We start from the raw sequence: 19,561 nt of genomic DNA, 5'->3' as shown, positions 1-19,561 counted from the left end.
TCTTGCCTACAGTCGAGCGTGGTGGTGGTAGCATCATGGTCTGGGGCTGCATGAGTGCTACTGGTACTGGGGAGCTGCGCTTCATTGAGGGAAACATGGATTCCAACATGTACTGTGACATTCTGAAGCAGAACATGATGTCCTCCCTTTAGAAACTGGGCCGAACGGCATGATAACGACCCCAACACACCACCAAGATGACAACTGCCTTGCTGAGGAAGCTGAAGGTGAAGGTGATGGAGAGGCCAAGTATTTCTCCAGACCTGATCCCTATTGAGCACCTGTGGGGCGTATTCAAGTGGAAGGTGGAGAAGCGCCATGTGTCTAACATCCAGCAGCTCCAAGATGTCATTATGGAGGAGTGGAAGAGGATCCCAGCAACGACCTGTGCAGCTCTGGTGAACCCCATGGCCAGGAGGATTGAGGCAGTGCAAGATAACAATGGTGCTCACACAAAATATCGACACTTTGGACTCAGTTTTGACATGTTCACTTAGGGTGTTCTCACTTTTGTGGCCAGCTATTTTGACAATAATGGCTATATGTTGAGTTATTTTCAGAAGACAGTAAATATATACTGCTATACCAGCAGCACAATGACTACTCTGAAATATTTCCAAGTTTCATTTCTATAGTATTGTCCCTTGAGAAGATATACTAAAATGTTTGCTGAAATGTGAGGGATGTACTCACTTTTGTGAGATACTGTATATACAGTACGGGCCCTATTTTAACGAAGCGCGAAACGCAAGTAACTTTGTGGGCGGGTCTCGGGCGCTGTTGCTATTATACCGGCGGGATAAATGACTCTTGCGCCCGACGCAAATCTAAAAGGGGTTGGTCTGAAGTAGCTTCATTATTCATAGGTGTGGTTTGGGCGTAACGTGAAATAAACCAATCAGAGCGTCATCTCACATTCCCTTTAAGAGCAGGCGTGCTTATTCTATAGCGGATTCCTATTATAACAGCGGATTTGCCAGGAGCGGTTCACAGCCGAGGAGACCGACGTTCTCATCATGGCCGTAAAACACAGAGAAGTGACATTGGGGATGGAGAAACACACCCAAATTAACTTCGGTTAAACAGGTGTATGATAATATAATCATGATAATAATCATGTATAAAAAATAATAATCTATGTATCTATCGTAATAATGTATGATTTGCAAAAATGAAAACTGCTGCTTCTGTGTAGATGAGAGAATCGAAGTGTATGTGCGTTGATTGTTGATTGCCTACATTGATTATGGCCATGCATGCACCCTTAAAATAGCATATGAATAACATGCGCAACGCGCCACTGACTTTAAACTAGTTTTTTTCGGTCAGTGGCAGAATTGTTTTCTAAACCTGTAAAATAGCACCAGGGAACGTTTGCGCCGGAACACGCCTCCTCTTTTCGCTGAACCGCCCCGGGGAGCGCAAGTGTATTTCTTAGTTAACCGACGTGCATCTGTGGAGGGAAAAGTCCGCTTTGCACGGGTGCAAAATAGGAATGATACATGCGTCGTGTACAAAGTCAATTGCGCTGGGTGCAAGATAGGGCCCTATATATATATATATATAGCATGTGCTTGGGTTGAGGACCTGCTAACAGTAAGTCTTTTTTATTTTGAAAACAAAGCAACCACTGCGGTTTGTGTTCTAAATACAGGTCTGTGACATCATGACATCAACCCTGTTCATCTCTCACGAGGGTCACGTGATCTCAGTTAGCACTTGAGATGCTAATGTGAAGCTGAACAGTCAGAGTAATAAACTTAGTTCTACAAATGTTAGACATGAGGAAACAACTTCTGTTCTATTAGTCTGTTAATTTCAGATTTTATTATTGTTCATTTTATTACCAACTTCTTTTTAATTAGTCAAAGTGTGTGAAATGGATAATCAATCATTTACTTGGTTCCTTAGAAACCGATTAAATATGTATCAAGTTAGAAAACATAATGAGAATCTCTGCGTACTGATGTAAAGTTTCTCTCAGTTGAACTTGCATCTGTGATGAAGCCTTTTTGCCTTGTTTAAACTCTTCTGCTAAATGCTGTGAAGGGTCATGTCTTTTTTTAAATGTGTTAATCACGTGTCATTCATACTGTGAAAACCCCTATACCTGTCACACCCTGATCATTTTTAGTGTGTTAACTGATCATGATTGTTGGTGAAACGGGTAAGAGCATGGTTTACCAATCATTCTAAATTATTCTCAGATATGTTGTGTGTGTGTGTGTGTGTGTGTGTAGGGGATATTGGGGCTAGTTTTCAGGAAGTGGACACATGGCTGTATCTCACTAACTATAGGGTTTAAAGTCAAATATCAAGATGGTTTTGTATTCAATAAAAAAAATTCTGCCTTCCAAGTTAAAATTTCAGCATTACTCAAGAAATATTGACAGAACTTAAAGCGTGACTAGTCCTGGTGTGTGTGTATGAAGACAGGAACTATATCTGTACCATTTGGTCTGATTTTTAAGATAAATGTTGTCGATTTATATATTTAACATGATTTTGTAATGGATAAGAACCTGCTGCAAAGACCAGGATATGTTGTATTTTAGATGTTGGTGTCACTACCAGGCTTTTACTTTTGCTTAACCAAAAACACGATCTTGGTTTCACCAGAAAGACTACGCTGGTCAACCAACTTTTAAACCCCTGGATATCATATGAACCATCTTTTAAAATTAAATGTGGTATTTAGGAAAGCCAGGACTGATAAAATTAATTACATTTTTCTTTATTCTTTTCTTTTTGGTTGTTTTTGGAGTAGGTTATTCTCCACACAGTCTCAGTGTTGTAGATGGTGCTTGCTTTTCACTGGCCAAAGAGGAAGTTAACAGCATGTGTGCTATGAACTAGTTTAACCAACAGTTGCAATGAGTCGGACTAAACCGCAATAAACACTGGTATCTAAACAGACAAACTAACTGTACTAACTATAATATTTACATTTAAATGGACATTTATGCATTTCCCAGTCAACACATTGATCTCACAGTGATCTCTCCATATGACCACAATGTGAGTTCACAGTGAGCTAAAAGTGTAACCTCACAGCGCACTCGCTGTGTGCTCATTTTATGGCCACAATATGAGGTCACCCCAGCTATAAATGTTATTGGATTTGAACATTTTAGTTGAAAATGAAAATTAGGTTGACGTCTAAACATTTGATGTCAGGCTCCAACTTCATTAAACAACTCCACAAACAGCATTACCAGCTTCACTTATTACTAACCAGACTGACTTTATTTCTGTCAGACGTCTACAAAAGTTTTTATTGAGAATTAACAGGTGTTTAACTCTAATGTGTTTCATTTGAAGTCACCATAACAGTGATTAGTGTTTCCATTAGTTGGGCTCTTAACTCTTATTATATCTTTTGTCTTTTTTGGCAGCTGTGACAGTGTGATTGTCAAACACATTTGCTGCAGCAAAGAAAGCTAAAGTGAAACGAGATCAGGTGATGATGGTTACCTGTTGATGGCTTTATAATCATCATGAAGTAACCTGTTTCACTGAGGTAATTTGAATCTAACAACTGTGTTGTACCAATAATATATTCTCATCACAAACCCTGTGTTACTGCAGCGTGAGGTCCAACAATATTATAACAATCAGTTAGAAGATTTTAACAAACATGAACATGAAAAATGAATCCACCGTGACACACAGAGATATCAAAAATCAGCACATGAATCTCAACAAGGGTGACAATATATATATTTTTTTTAGATAAACAGATTAATTCATAACATCACTGAAAAGCTACTAAATGTCACAAAAAAAAAAACAACAGCAAAAAATAAAAGCACATATTTAGAATTAAAATAATAGGACAATTCAGCTGCATAATTTATTCATGTTGCAATGCATGCTGGGAGTTTTGTACAATGATGGTACCCAGCATGCATTGCAGCAAGGTACTTTAGATTGTCACCATTGTTGAGATTCATACGTTGATTATTGATGTCTGTGTTTGTTATCGAACAGTATTTTTAAGTGCTCATGTTTGTTAAAATTTTCTAACTGATTGTTATAATATTGCTGGAGCTCACGCTGCAGTAACACAGGGTTTGTAATGAGAATATATTATTGGTACAACACAATTGTTAGATTCAAATTACCTCAGTGAAACAGGTTACTTCATGATGATTATAAAACCATCAACAGGTAACCATCATCACCTGATCTCATTACACTTTCTTTGCTGCTGCAAATGTGTTTGACAAACACACTGTCACAGCGGCCAAAAAAGATAAAAGATATAATACGAGTTAAGAGCCCAACTAATGGAAACACTATTCACTGTTATGGTGACTTCAAATGAAACACATTAGAGTTAAACACCTGTTAATTCTCAATAAAACTTCTGTAGACGTCTGACAGAAATAAAGTCAGTCTGGTTAGTAATAAGTGAAGCTGGTAATGCTGTTTGTGGAGTTGTTTAATCCTCCTCTGCTGAGATCTTCACAGATTTAATGTCTTCTTTTCTCTTCAGTTGATTTCATCTGAGGCTGTGGCTGAAGTCAGTTGTAGTTCTTGTGTTTCTGCTCGTCTCTTTTTTCTGTTCTCTTCTTTCTTTCAGTGATTCTTTTTGTTAACAGGCTGAGATGACTTCATATTTAATATACACAGATTTTGTGGCTCAGATAAGGTCCAGTTCTGGTTTATTTCTTTGCTCTTGGCTGAGATGTGGCATTGCTATGGCCTGCTTGTGGCCCAGATTTGGCAAACAGGAGTGGCCCACCCAAGTGCCGTAATTCCACGCTGCATGTGGGCCAGATCATCTTTCCATGTGTGCCAGATGTGGGCCGGATCTGGGCCGACACAATGTTGCTATGTGGGTATTGTGGTCACAGTTTGTGCACACAGTGAGAGCGCTGTGAGGTTACACTTTTAGATCACTGTGAACTCAGATTGCTGACGGTGTGACCACATGGTGACATCACTGTGAGATCAAAGTGTTGACTGGGTTAGCAGATGCTTTTATCCTAAATGAACTACAATAGAGCAACAAAAGCAATTCATCACATAGCCAACAATATTCATTGTGTAAATTGCCATGTTTATTATAAAGCTGGATTAGCAAACAAGCAAATTACTTTTTGACGCATATTACTAAAAAATTTAACTGAAAAAAATCAACAAAATACCAGATGCAGACATGTTATTATTTTCCAAAAAGCAATTTAAAAAATAGGCCATGACGACTTTTGGGGATTGCCTCATAGGGCCAGTTCAAGTAGTGGGGGGCAGAGGGGCTGGGGGGCCAGTCAAAGGGGGGTGGCGGGCCTTAGTTTGGTGACCCATGGAGTAAAGTATGTGTGTATTTGGCGTGCTGTCCGAGGGGAGGGTTTAGCCAGTATAATAATATCAACTCAGGGTGCTCTTGCTTTCAATTGCTTGGATGCTTTCAAATGCTCTTGATTGAGCATTAGTGATGAACACATGCTGTCAGCAAGCAGAATCACTGAAGTACAGAGAAACACAAGAACTCCAACTGACCTCCAGCCACAGCCTTAGATGAAATCAACTGAAGATAAAGGACAGGGCTGTCAAACTCATGAGCACTCATGACCTCACTGAGGGCCACTTCAGCATTATGGCTGCCCTCAAAGGGCCGGTTGTAACTGTAAGACTCTTAACATATTGTTAAATAACTGTCTCTTTATTTTATTATTACTTATTTAAAGGTCCCATTGCATGAAAATTTCACTTTATGAGGTTTTTTAATCTTATATGAGTTTCCCTAGCCTGCCTATGGTCCCCCAGTGGCTGGACGCTTTGATAGGTGTAAACCAAGCCCTGGGTATTTTTGAGAAAATGAAAGCTCAAACGGGCGAATCTAGAAATCTATGTCGTCATAAGGGGAAAGATTACCTTCCCTTTCTCTGCTTTGCCCGCAAAGAGAATTTGGCCCACCCATGAGAAAATGAGCTGCGCGAGCGCGATATTGGTTTTTGACTCGAGAGACATCATGGCTTGCAAACGAGCGAAGCATGGCAGTTGCTCAGTGTTTGGATGTACAAATGAACACAAAAGTATTTTTTAGTTCCTTCATCCGAGCCTCTGAAGAACCAGTGGGTTATGTGAATTTCTGATGTGTAATTGTTCAAGTTCAGACAGATAATCTTTCTCTCAAAGTCGTTCAATACTGTTTATGCATCAGGAAGCAGAGCCGCTCGCAAAGTCACAAAACATGCTGAGCCAGAGTGAAACCAGATCGCCGAACACGGAGGGGCGGGGCGGCCTTTTTTCCCCTCTTTCGGCCAAAAAACAAAAATGCTGAGTTTGAAACATGATACAGAGGACATTAAATCTTTTAAGATTAAGAGGATTAAACAACTCCACAAACAGCATTACCAGCTTCACTTATTACTAACCAGACTGACTTTATTTCTGTCATACGTCTACAAAAGCTCTTATTGAGAATTAAGAGAGGTTTAGATGTGATGTTTTATTGAGAACAGTGTAATGCCGAGTTTACACTGCACGATTTTCAAAGTAGTCGGGTCACTGTTCTTTTCACACTGCATGACTATCTGGTGTAACATTCAGTCACTGTTGTTCACACTGCACGATGGATCGGCGACAGGGTGTTTTACACTGCATGACTTTACACAAGAAAGAATCGCCGACAACTTCTGTCTGATCCGCAAACTACGTTTCACAACCAAACACGCGCGAGAAGTGATAAGGAAATAACGCAAGATCACGCGTGCGTGAAACCGGAGTTCTCGCGCGAGACTGAAATTAATATTAAAAATGATAGCCTGCAAGAAGCTTGCAATCCAAATTGACTGTGCGCTGATTTGCAGTGAAAAGGAGAAAAATATAATTTTTTAAAAAAATAAAAAGTTTATGCTGTAGGTAATGATTGGGAAGATGAGGGGAGCAAGGATTGTGTGTTCTGCACAGAGAGTTGGGGGTAAATAAATAATTTTGCAATTTGCTGCCGTTGCTGCTGGTCAAGCAAATGTTTGTGCTTTGTTTCTGTTTGATATATTGTAAATATATCTATTAAAATACTGATATTTTGGTCAATAACTCCTCCCCGAACATCATTCTGCCCTGTATCTTGCTCTCTCATTGGCTGTCGGTCATCGCCGATGTAGTTTTCAGTCAGAACACTTTTCACACAGCAGGATTTTGAATCGCCGACAGGTCCAGATATTTAGCATGCCAAATATCTCACAGGCGTCTGCAACTCGTTGGCGATTCTCTCAGATCGCGTCTTTGCTCATTCGCACTGCGTGATTGTCACTCGTGTGAACGAGCACCGATTTGCCTGTGATTTCGGGCATTTGTCTGCGATTTCTCAAAACCTGTCGGCGAGCCAAAATCAGGGCTAAAATCGTGTAGTCTGAACTCGGCATAAGTGATGGGCAAATGAAGCTTTGGTGAAGCACTGAACCACTTAGAAGAATTGTTTTGAAAATGGGTTCATTACTCGCAGCTTCAGTAACAGCGACCTCGCCTCGTGAAGTGCCAAGGCTGCATCTAAATTATCCCGGCTAGAGAGTGGACAGGAGGCTTTAAGACGAGTGAAATAAATCTAGTGCACGCACCTAACTCCTTACTTTTCTGTACCAAAGCAGCCTTCGGCACAGTGGTTCAAATGGAATTGCAGTTAATGGTTTGAAGCACGTATCAAAGCTTCAGTGTCAGACTGCCATCACTAATCAGTGTTTCCTTAGTTGGTTAGTTTGAGTCTTGGCTTTTTTGTGAGTTTGTGGTTTTTGTAACAGTTTCTACCAACTAGTTTAACAACATAAAGTAGATTAACTCACCAACCTCATCACTGACTAAAAGTGATTATTTGATGTTAATAGATTATATTCACTAACAACACTATCTTACCACAGATCAGACATTCATTCTTTTTATTTTTTTCCTATTTTTTTTTTTTTTTAGACAAACAGACATCAAGAATCATCCTATGAATCTCAACAATGGTGACATGTTTAATGCTGCAATGCATCCTGGGAGCCATGAGTTTTTCACTATTGTGGCTCCAAGCATGCATTGCGGCATGAAGCATGTCACCGTTGTTGAGATTCATAGGATGATTCTTGATGTCTTTGTCTTAATAAATGCATTTCAAAAATCTAAATTCCGGAGAAGGACCTGGTGGAGAATCCTGTTTTTGTTTTTTCTGTTCCACCACTGGCTCACCGGAGTCCAACAGCATCCACTTTTTTGATTAAAGAGTAAATTTCTGTGTTTCTGGGTACCAAGAGGGTCAGACTGACAGTGTGCAACCCTGTAAAGCCTTGCCACCCTCAGCCCCCTCTTGAATCGCCAGCCAGGTACGGTTCGAGGACCTAACTACGCCTTCTCACACACCCCCTGCCAACCTGTGGAGACAGGGAAGTGTTGCTCCGCACACTCAGACCCCACTTCGGGCTGCTATACTTTCCGAGTCAGGTCCCTGTCTTCCATCTCCCTGCCCCACCGTAGGTACATCTGTGGTTCCCCTGGCTTGGTTTCTGGAAGTCTGGCTAGCACTCCCCGACCCGCCCAGCTGGGTCCTCTGTACCATCAAACTCGGCTATACAATTCAGTTCGTCGATTGTAAAGCCATCAACAGGTATCCACCATTGTCTGATGTCCTTTCACTTTAGCGTTCTTTGCTGCTGCAAACGTGTTTAACACACACACACACTCTGTCACAGCGGCCAAAAAAAGACAAAAGAAATAATAAGAGTTAAGAGCCCAACTAATGGAAACACTAATCACTGTAATGGTGACTTCAAATGAAACACATTAGAGTTAAACCTCTGTTAATTCTCAATAAGAGCTTTTGTAGACGTCTGACAGAAATAAAGTCAGTCTGGTCAGTAATAAGTGAAGCTGATAATGCTGTTTGTTACCGTCTCATTTTTATTTATGAATCCTCGCTTCCTTTCCTTGCATCTTAGCAAGGAAAGCGTCACAAGTCATTAGTAATTTGATGGCAAGAATTAAAGGAGAAACAAGAAAGTATTTACAAATGTTTACTAGGTATTATTAAAAGTACAATGAGAGATTAATACAACTTCAGTACAATAAAATGAGCACTGTGCTTTTGTTGTAGGTGTTGCTATGCTGATGTCAGTCAGAAGATTGGCTCCTCTTTTTATGATCTTTCTGCTCATGATTCACGGTGAGTGGCTTCAACACTTCAGAAACTCTCAAAGGATTTTGCAATTTGTGTACAGAAGTTTTTCCAGTATCTTTGATGCACAAGCTAAAGCTAATTTGTTCAGTCTGAATTCTGTGTTTCAGGGGTTTCTAGTGGTGATTGGGGTGTGAGTTACAGTCCTTCACACATCTGTGCACTAAAGGACTCAACAGTGATAATGAGATGCACTTATACATACCCTACTGGACATCAGATCAAGAAAGTGTTCTGGAGCAAAACACGTGTAGGTCCTCGAGATCTGTCTGAGGACCCTGAATACAGTCAGAGGCTTCAGTATCTGGGAGATAAACAGCAGAACTGCACCGTCAGACTGAGTCATGTGACACTGAAGGATGAAGACGAGTACTATTTCAGATTCATCACTAATATAACAGAAGGAAGATGGACTGGTAAACCTGGAGTGACTCTTACTGTCACAGGTGAGTTTGATGAGGTTTATCGCTTCTTCTGTGCATTATGTTGAATAATAATCAGTGTATTGCACTAGATATAATGTGTGTGTTGTGTTCAGATCTTCAGGTGGAGACTCCTGAGAGAGTGACTGAGGGAGATTCAGTCAATCTGACGTGTAAAAGCAGCTGCGCTCTGACTGACAGAGCAACATTCATCTGGTACAGAAACTCACAGAAGATATTAACTGAGAGTAAATACAGTAACAAACTCATCCTCAATCCAGTCAGAAGAGAGGATTTAGTCAGATATAGCTGTGCTGTAGACGGACACACTCACATCTCTCCTGCTGTTTATCTCAATGTCATGTGTGAGTATGAATTCAGTTAAATTGTAATTATATATAATATATTTTAATTAATAAAGATGTTGAGTGTCTATTAAGTACAAGCCACTGCCACAATCACACAGCCTGGATATTTGCAATTGCTTTTTGCATGACTGACCAAGTTTGAATCCACATTTTCCCGATTTCATTCCTCTCCTTATTCCCATCGCAAATAAACTCAAAGAAGCATTTTTTTCAATTAAAACATAAAAGTAGAAGCAAAATGCCAGGTACAAAATAGCTCAAACACAGTTCAGGTCATGATGGTTATGTTTTGATGATGAATTTCTAATTGTGTAGTAGCCTGATTCACTCACCGTCAAGCATCACAATCTGATTATACATATGCTTTATTAGCTTTCATCACAATAATTAATTCCAACAGTGTTTTAATAATTTAAAGGTTGTAAAATCACACACAGACATCAAGAATCTACATATGAATCTCAAAAACGGTGACAATCACACAAATGCTTCATGTTGCAGTGCATGATGGGAGCCACCAATCAAACACATCCATGGCTCCCATCATGCATTGCAGCATGAATAAATTATGAAGTTGAATTGTCCTGTAATTTTCGTAGTTCTTTCTTGTTTGCTTTTATTTTGCTATTGTTTTGTTCTGACTTTAGTATCTTGTTTTGTGATGTTCAGAGTTGATCTGTTTGTCACTAGTTTGTTTATTGTCACCATTGTTGAGATTCATATGCTGATTCTTGATGTCTGTGTGTCTAAACATAAAAGCTTCTATACACAAAGTATTTTTAATGTTGTTCATATTGCTGTTGGATCTCAAACTGTTGAATCTCAGAGCTACAATCACCAATACTAAAATGCGACATCAAGCATATAGTCAAAGATTTAGAATCTGAATGACATCAGTGAATCAGGTCACTACATGATGATAATGTCATTATCCCAACATTTAGTGGTCAGGTCATGTTTTCTCTTGTAATGACAAATATGGTCTATAAACTCAAAGTTAGAACAGTCAGAGAAAAACTAACATTAAAAAATAAAAAGGGTCAAGAGCTCAACTAAAGCAAACACTGATCATCATAATGGTAACTTGAAACGAAAAATTCCATAAAACATTACCGTCTAAACTTCTGTTGAATCTCAAGAACTTTTGTAGATGTATGACAGAAATAAAGACAAACTGGTAATAATAAGTGCAACAATGTGTAATGACTGATTGTAGTTTTGTGTTTCTCTTTTTTTCTGTTCTTCTTGTTTCTCCTTCCTTCAATGATTCTTATTAACATTAGGTGTCACCACTAATGGCCAATCATCACTTAATTAATCACTTAATTATCTTATTAATTTCAGCACTGCTTCAGTGTTAATTTTTACCCCCTGTAGTCGAACACATATGTATACTGAGGAGTGTTAATTTAACACTGGGGATTTTGCTGTGTAGATTTAGGCCACATTTACACATAGCCGGGTATTTAGAGAAACGAATATTTCTCCCCCTCCGTTTTCAAAAATAACATCGTGCACACAACATCGTTTTAAAAAAAGTTGTCGTTTACATCAACCCGCATAAATACGCCGTCGAGCAACATCATAATTATGCCAAACCTATGGGCGGCAGTGTAGGGAGAAGGGTAAAGCCATGCAAGCCAATCAGAATCCTCAAAATCGACAACAACGAATAGCACGAGCGACTTCCAGTTCCTTTCAAAACAACAGACATGACGCGAGATTAGTTTGTGTGGACAGACAGCGAAGCAAATGCAAACAGGCCAAAAACGTTTGCACAAAAGTAAAAATGAGTACCACCTTAACAGCATCCATGATCAAATAGTAGCCAAACAAACTCTAAACATAGGGCGCTCACATGACGTAAGCATTTTCTGGCGCATAATGTGACGTTTGAGAACCTGAAACCCCGTTTCTCCCAGTTAACACGGCAAATTCAGAAATCTCCACTTTGGCCGGAGTTTTTAGAAATAATCGTTTTCTTGGATAAAAACGGCGTTTTCGTGTAAATGACAGGCCAAAACGCAGGGAAATATCTGCGTTTTCCCATCGTGTAAACGGGGCCTTATATTTATTGCAAATAAATGCAATTAAGAATTCAAACAGTGTGATGACATGGTTTCTTAAACTCTACTGTAGTACAAACTGTTTTAAATTGTTTTTTAAACTAAAAATAACACATTTTCTTCTAGATCCTCCACAGTACACTTTTGTTGGCGTGAGTCCATCTGGTGTAATAGTGGAGGGAGATTCAGTGACTCTGAGTTGCAGCAGTGACTCAAACCCTCCTGCAGAAATCAGCTGGATTAAAGGAGGAACGATTGTAGGATCTGGAAGAATCTACAACATCTCAAAGATCAGCTCTGATGACAGTGGAGAATACAAGTGCAAGTCCATCAATGAACATGGGGAGAAATACTCTGATGCTGTGACTTTAAACGTCAAGTGTGAGTTTACAATAAAACACAAGATACACTAGAACATTCCAGTATGTCTATTATGATATCAGTAAATATTAGTAGCAAAAAAAATGGTTCATGATCTTTGCCACAATAAGTTTGATAATATGTTTTAGACCCTCCCAGGAACGTCTCAGTGTCCGTTATTAGCCTGGTCAGATTTGGGTCGGAGATTCAGTGACTCTGAGCTGCAGCGCCAGCACTCAAAAAAACATAAATTTAAGATTTATGTATTTTAATTCCATAGAAAATTTCCATCCATTTGGATTACATAGTTTGAACATACACAAATAAAATAACTGAATGTGATTCATATATCGTTAGTCTCATATCATAATTGCCTAAGTCATATTTCAATGTATTTGGAAAACAAGAAGAAACAAAAAATAACTTAGTCAATTATGCTATGAGGCTAACGATATGTCAGTCATACTGATTCATATATGTCAGTCATACATAAATTAAACAAATAAGATTTATGTAATTTGTGTAATGTTTGCGGGCATGTATGATTGCGGGCATTTGTCGTCGAGTGAAATTTGGGGCTGAAATCGTGCAGTGTGAACTCGGCATAAGGCTGTGTCTGAAGTCAGTTGTAGTTCTGTTTCTCTTCAGTGATTCTGCTTGTTAACAGCAGGTGTTCATCATAAATGCTCAGTCGTCACTTAATTATCTCATTAACTTCAACACTGCTTCAAAGGTACTTTAACTCTTCCGAGTCGCCGATCACGCCGGCGTGATCAAGTCACATGACCAGTTTAAGACGTCAAAGCATAAAAACAAAGTCACGCTGTTGAGCGCTGCCGTCCACTTCTGTTGAAAGTGCTGGCTTGAAACTCTATTCTATTTTTTGTTTTGTGTTGATAGACCAAGTGAAAACGGAGATATGATCATTTCAACTTTATATAAAAAAAATATTGAAAATATTGACGCGTTCGTAAAAGAACGCAAGATGGGATGCGACAGGCGTTGCATTTATTTGCACATTTTAGGAAGTGGAGGAGGAGCCAACTGAGCAAAGAAGCGAACTTGAAAGGCGCTGGCGGGAGATTGATGGAGTAAAGTTAGACAGAGACAAATATATATAAAGAGAGATATTATTGCTAGTTTTTGGTAGATTTTGAGAGTAGTTTAGAAGTAGTGTAGATAGTTTAGGTAGTTTTTTTGTGGAAGGGAAATGAAGCAAATGTTTTTGGTTGAACAAGCCCTCGACTTGTTCTATCAACTGGACGATGTTGTTTACAGTTCATCGTCGGAATCAGAAAGTGGCGATGATGAGATTGACGACTGAGCTTTTGTGGTTCACGACAAGAGGTAAGACAAACTTTTAGCTTGTGTGTGTGTGTGTGTGTGTGTGTGTGTCTGTCTGTCTGTCTGTGTCTCTGTCTGTGTGTGTGTGTGTGTGTGTGTGTGTGTGTCTGTCTGTGTCTGTGTGTGTGTGTGTCTCTGTCTGTGTGTGTGTGTGTGTGTGTGTGTGTGTGTGTGTCTGTGTGTTTCTGTGTGTCTGTCTGTGTGTGTGTGTGTGTGTGTGTGTGTCTGTCTGTGTGTGTGTGTGCGCGTCTCTGTCTGTCTGTCTGTCTGTCTGTCTGTCTGTGTGTGTGTGTGTGTGTGTGTGTCTGTCTGTCTATGTGTGTGTGTGTGTGTGTGTGTGTGTGTGTGTCTCTGTCTGTTTGTGTGTCTGTCTGTCTGTCTGTGTGTGTGTGCGCATCTCTGTCTGTCTGTCTGTCTGTCTGTGTGTGTGTGTGTGTGTGTGTGTCTGTCTGTCTATGTGTGTGTGTGTGTGTGTGTGTGTGTGTGTGTGTGTGTGTGTGTGTGTGTGTGCGTGTCTGTCTGTGTGTGGTTGGTTGGTTGGTTGGTTGTGTGAACAAGAATTTCATTGCCAATGACTGCTTCACTGTAATTGTTGTGCATATGTGCCAATGAACATCTTGAACTTTGATGTTCAATATTTAATCTTTTTACATGTGTCTTCTTGACATGTACAGAGATGATGAGCAGCCTGGGCCATCTACTAGGATCTGCCATCGTTGCCAGCAAGTGGAGAAGAAAAGGAACCTCACACCATGGAAATGCAAGGCCTGTAGCCCTCTTGTCTCATTGTTGACAGATAAAAAAAAAGATAAAAAAACAACAACAAAAAACACACCTGGTATTTGTTGTAAATATTTGTATATAGTTTGACTTTGTGTTCATTTTACCTTGTGTATGGTATATTTGCACTTTTTAGGAACCCCTCTTACTCAAAGAATGAAAGCCCTGTAATGTAGCTGTCTGTGTAATTGTACATTAAGTGTTTTGTAGAGTTTCTAAGCAAAAAAGAAAAGAAAAATTGCCTATTGCCACACCTGCTTTTTGCTGTATATAGTTTGATTTTATCTCAATTTTACCTTTTTTTATGTTGTATTTGCACTATTTGGGAACCCTCATACTCTGGGAATGCAAGGCCTTAAATATAGCTCTCTGTATAATTGTGTGCATGAACTGTTTTAAAAAGTGGCAAAGCTAAAAAGAAAAGAAAAAAGCCTATGGCTACACCCGCTTTTTTTTTGTAAATCATATTTTTTTGTATATAGCTTGATTATATCTGAATTGTACCTGTATATGTTGACATTTACAACTTGTTTACATTTTAAACCTTTTAAAATGCTTCATTGAGCATGTTTGTGTTTTTTGTAGTAAAAAAAAAAATATTTTTTCTATTCGGATTTTGTGTTTTTTGTGTGATTTTGGGTCTAGTATGTTGATACAGTACATCAAAGTGAAAAACTAATTGTCTGTTCATATAGGTGATGTTGTGCTGAAAAAAATTATACCAAACATTGGTATGGTAAACATTTGTTTATGTCGCAAAAAATAAATAAAATAAAAAGTACTCAAAAACGGCCAAAATAGCCCAAGACTCCGAAGAGTTAACACTAAAATAGTGTGCACACACATGAACACTTTTGCTGTGTACTACTACATAAATCCCCAGCAAGCATAGTACGTCAATGTGACTTCAGGAAGATGTTGGACTCCAACTAATCCAACATCAGATGTCATATTTAGGTTAAAAATTTAATTCAGGTTGACGTCTAAACCCAACATTTGTTTGACAATTTGGTTGGAATAAACACTGCACTGCAAAAAGGGTGAAAGGCACATTAAATCTGTGAAGATCTCAGCAGAGGAGGATTAAACAACCCCAAAAACAGCATTACCAGCTTCACTTATTACTAACCAGACTGACTTTATTTCTGTCAGACGTCTACAAAAGTTCTTGTTGACAATTAATAGAGATTGTGTTGTTGATTTTTTTATTGAAAATAATAGATTGGTTTGAAGTCACCATTATGGTGGTCGGTGTTTGCTTTAGTTGACTTTTTAACATACATTTTTCTTGGACTGCAGTAACTGTATTTTTTATGTCAAGAAAAACATTTTCAACCAAAAATTAACATCTAAAGCCCTGTTCAATTTCAATAAGAACTTCTGTAGATGAATGACAGAAATGAAATCAATCTGTCAATCAATCAATCAAGTCTACTGGCATGCATTTCACATTTTCACTTTTTTTTGTGTGTGTGTGTTTATTCCAACCAAAATTCGACGTCTGTCTGACGTTGGAGCTTGACGTCAAACAAGCGTTGGGTTTAGACGTCAACCACACAAAATCCAACGTCTGACTGATGTTGGAGTCTAAATCCTCAGTCTCATTCTGACTTGTTTCATTTAAAGGCACAATATGTAAAATTTTTCATTAAAATATCCCAAAACCACTTGAACAGTGTTATATATTTTGTTGATTTGTGTACTTAAATTATCCCAAATGTTTCTAAGAATGTTTAAATCCAGAGAAATAAGCAGTTTTAACCAGGACAGTGTCTGTGCGTCGCCTATCAGTGACATCAAACCTCTATGAATTTCTTTGTTATGCTGAACACAGAAGAAGATAGAGTGAAGAAGGTGGGTAACCAAACATTACTTTTTTTACATACTATGGAAGTCAGTGGCTACCGTCATCTGGTTGTTACCCACAATCTTCTTCTGTGTTCAGCATAACAAAGAATTTCATACAGGTTTGGAACAACTTCAGGGTGAGTGAATGATGGCAGATTTTGTCTGAACTATCACTTTAAATTATTCTAAATTTAAGTAAATTAATATTTTCGGATGTTATACTTTTTGTCTCAGCTATAGGATGTTTGGTGATATTATACATATCCATTGGAGTGGTTTGTGGAGCTGCAGTGATCATTACCATGGTGCTAATTGGGTAAGATGTTTGCAATATTTGACTGCAGTTACTTGTACTAACATATATTTTTTTAACTGTACACTAAACATCATCCCATAGTTTAGACAACTAAACTCAAATAAAAATCTGATCACATCACATTAATTGGTTTTCAAGGGTAAGCAAGCGGATGAAAAAGAGAAACGACACACTCAAATCTCAGGTGAGAAAAATGAATTTGGTTATCAGTAATTTACTAATCAGGTAAATGAACTGCACTCAGATTGAAGTCCTGAATGTAGTCGTGACTCTTTAGTGGGTGTTGGAAGACATTATTCATGCATTTTTTTCTCTATTCTGTTTTTTTTTTTTTAATGGAAAAGATGAGTCAGTCCAGAAATCATTATAGGAGACGTGAAGCTTCTGGTGATGAGTTAAGTGAACCTGACTATGAGAATGCAACAGTAAGTGTTTTAACTGAGCTTTCACACTATTCACTGAATAACAAACCTCTATAGACTAAGCATATAACAAAGATCATATATATATATATATATATATATATATATATATATTCATTCACTTACTCATTATTTTTCTCTTCATTGTTTCTTTCTTTCAGCCTAACATGAGGCCGTAGTGTTTGGGACAGAGCAAAACCTTTTTTCAGCTTTTTATGCACAGTGGAAATAGAAAATCTTCACATCCCCTTTAAAACAGCAGTTTTTCTGATGTAAAAATTGAAACAAAAGATAAATCACATCAGAACTTTTGAATGTTTAATGTAACAATTACAACCTTTGCAATGCCACTAAAAACCAGTAACATTTCAGGGGAAAAAATAAAGCTAAACAAACTTGGAATAAATAAGTGTTCACACCCCTGAACTTATACTTGGTTGAAGCATCTTTTGGCTTTATTACAGGACTGCGTTTGGATGGGAGTCTTATCAGTTTGGCACATCTTGACATGGCAATATTTTCCCACTCTATTTTTTATTTTGCAAAAACACTTTGATTCACGATTCCATCCTTTCAACAATGAGAACCCGTTGATGTTTTGTATAAGCTCTTTATTTTTATCATCTAAAAACTTTGGATTTCAATGGCATTGCATAGGTTGTCATTTTTTACATTAAATGTGCAAATGCTCTGACTGAGTTATCTTTGTTTCATGTTTTACATCACCGTTTTAACAGGAGTGTGTAGACTTTTTATATCCACTGTATCTCCTGTGTGTGGAGCCCTGAAAAGCACCATGAATATAAAAGTGTGTAATCATTTGTGTGTATTGTTTTTGTTACATTTACCGTAGTTTGTTTAGCTTAGATGTTTTAAGATGTTTTGTTTAACTTTACAGTTTTTCTCAATTGCTTAAACATTAAAACCCATTGGCTGAATAAAGTTCTCAGTTGCCTGAACTCATTTAGCTAACTGTGCAGTCTGTTGTCAATACCTTAAACCATTTCACATGGTAAAACACAATTTGCAGATCTCACTTAGACTTTTCAGCAAAACTCTAAACACACTGTCATTCTCAAAACACATTCTGCTCTCTACTGCACACGTCATCCATACTGGTAAACACAAGTGGCAACAAAGAACACATGTCATTGATTGAACACAACCACTCAAAATGGATTTAACCTGTTTCAAAAGATGTGACACAACCAATATAAGCCAGTTCAGAGAGCAAACAGGTTGTTGAAGGTGGGAAGGAGAAAGTCTGAGAATGGATAGAAGAAACAATGTGAGAGGACGAGGACGAGTGCGTATCCGAGGTGGGCGACGAGGAGGAAGAGGAGGAGGGCGAGAAAGAGGAGGGGGACGAGTGCGTATCCGAGGTGGGCGACGAGGAGGAAGAGGAGGAGGGCGAGAAAGAGGAGGGGGACGAGTGCGTATCCGAGGTGGGCGACGAGGAGGAAGAGGAGGAGGGCGAGAAAGAGGAGGAGGGCGAGAAAGAGGAGGGGGACGAGTGCGTATCCGAGGTGGGCGACGAGGAGGAAGAGGAGGAGGGCGAGAAAGAGGAGGGGGACGAGTGCGTATCCGAGGTGGGCGACGAGGAGGAAGAGGAGGAGGGCGAGAAAGAGGAGGGGGACGAGTGCGTATCCGAGGTGGGCGACGAGGAGGAAGAGGAGGAGGGCGAGAAAGAGGAGGAGGGCGAGAAAGAGGAGGGGGACGAGTGCGTATCCGAGGTGGGCGACGAGGAGGAAGAGGAGGAGGGCAAGAAAGAGGAAGAGGAGGAAGAGGGCAAGAAAGAGGAAGAGGAGGAGGAAGAGGGCAAGAAAGAGGAAGAGGAGGAGGAAGAGGGTAAGAAAGAGGAAGAAGAGGGTAAGAAAGAGGAAGAAGAGGGCAATAAAGAGGAGGAAGAGGAGGACAAGAAAGAGGGAGAGGGGGAGGAGGAGGGCAAGAAAGAGGAAGAGGAGGAGGGCAAGAAAGAGGAAGAGTAGGACAAGAAAGAGGAAGAGGGGGAGGAGGGCAAGAAAGAGGAAGAGGGGGAGGAGGGCAAGAGAGAGGAAGAGGAGGAGGGCAAGAAAGAGGAAGAGGAGGAGGGCAAGAAAGAGGAAGAGGGGGAGGGCAAGAAAGAGGAAGAGGGGGAGGGCAAGAAAGATGAAGAGGGGGAGGGCAAGAAAGATGAAGAGGGGGAGGGCAAGAAAGAGGAAGAGGGGGAGGGCAAGAAAGAGGAAGAGGGGGAGGGCAAGAAAGAGGAAGAGGGGGAGGAGGGCAAGAGAGAGGAAGAGGAGGAGGGCAAGAAAGAGGAAGAGGAGGAGGGGGAGGGCAAGAAAGAGGAAGAGGGGGAGGGCAAGAAAGAGGAAGAGGGGGAGGAGGAGGGCAAGAAAGAGGAAGAGGGGGAAGAGGACAAGAAAGGAGGAGGGACAATATTGCTTGTGATGTTGACGAAGTGCTCTGGCCTGACTCAGCCCAAAGACAAGAAGAAGC

At 39.6% G+C, this 19,561-nt stretch overlaps 2 protein-coding genes across 2 annotated transcripts in view; one reads left to right on the top strand and one right to left on the bottom strand.

The window, feature by feature from the left end:
- LOC311279843 (NLR family CARD domain-containing protein 3-like) overlaps positions 1-19,561 on the bottom strand; it is a gene marked incomplete at its 5' end in the record, with an annotated part of 108,109 nt that overhangs the window by 48,793 nt on the left and 39,755 nt on the right. The window lies entirely within an intron of this gene.
- Positions 2,116-18,342, top strand: LOC311286398 (B-cell receptor CD22-like). The gene is made up of 9 exons (XM_084402606.1): positions 2,116-2,167; positions 9,077-9,145; positions 9,268-9,603; positions 9,696-9,944; positions 12,140-12,394; positions 16,580-16,661; positions 16,800-16,845; positions 17,006-17,086; positions 17,245-18,342. The coding sequence occupies exons 1-9, from the start codon at positions 2,149-2,151 to the stop codon at positions 17,260-17,262; spliced, it is 1,155 nt and encodes a 384-aa protein (XP_084258732.1). The 5' UTR covers positions 2,116-2,148; the 3' UTR covers positions 17,263-18,342.

This window comes from Rutilus rutilus, assembly GCF_951802725.1.
Source record: "Rutilus rutilus genome assembly, chromosome: 2".
In the NCBI taxonomy this organism is placed as follows: Eukaryota; Metazoa; Chordata; class Actinopteri; order Cypriniformes; family Leuciscidae; genus Rutilus; species Rutilus rutilus.
Note: the sequence above shows the minus strand (reverse complement) of the source record. Positions and strands in the feature narration are given on the sequence as shown.

Coding starts and splice junctions, on each gene's coding strand:
- LOC311286398 (XM_084402606.1), top strand. Junction 9,945..12,139: donor TGTTTATCTCAATGTCATGT/GTGAGTATGAAT, acceptor ATTTTCTTCTAG/ATCCTCCACAGTACACTTTT. Junction 16,846..17,005: donor ACGACACACTCAAATCTCAG/GTGAGAAAAATG, acceptor TTAATGGAAAAG/ATGAGTCAGTCCAGAAATCA.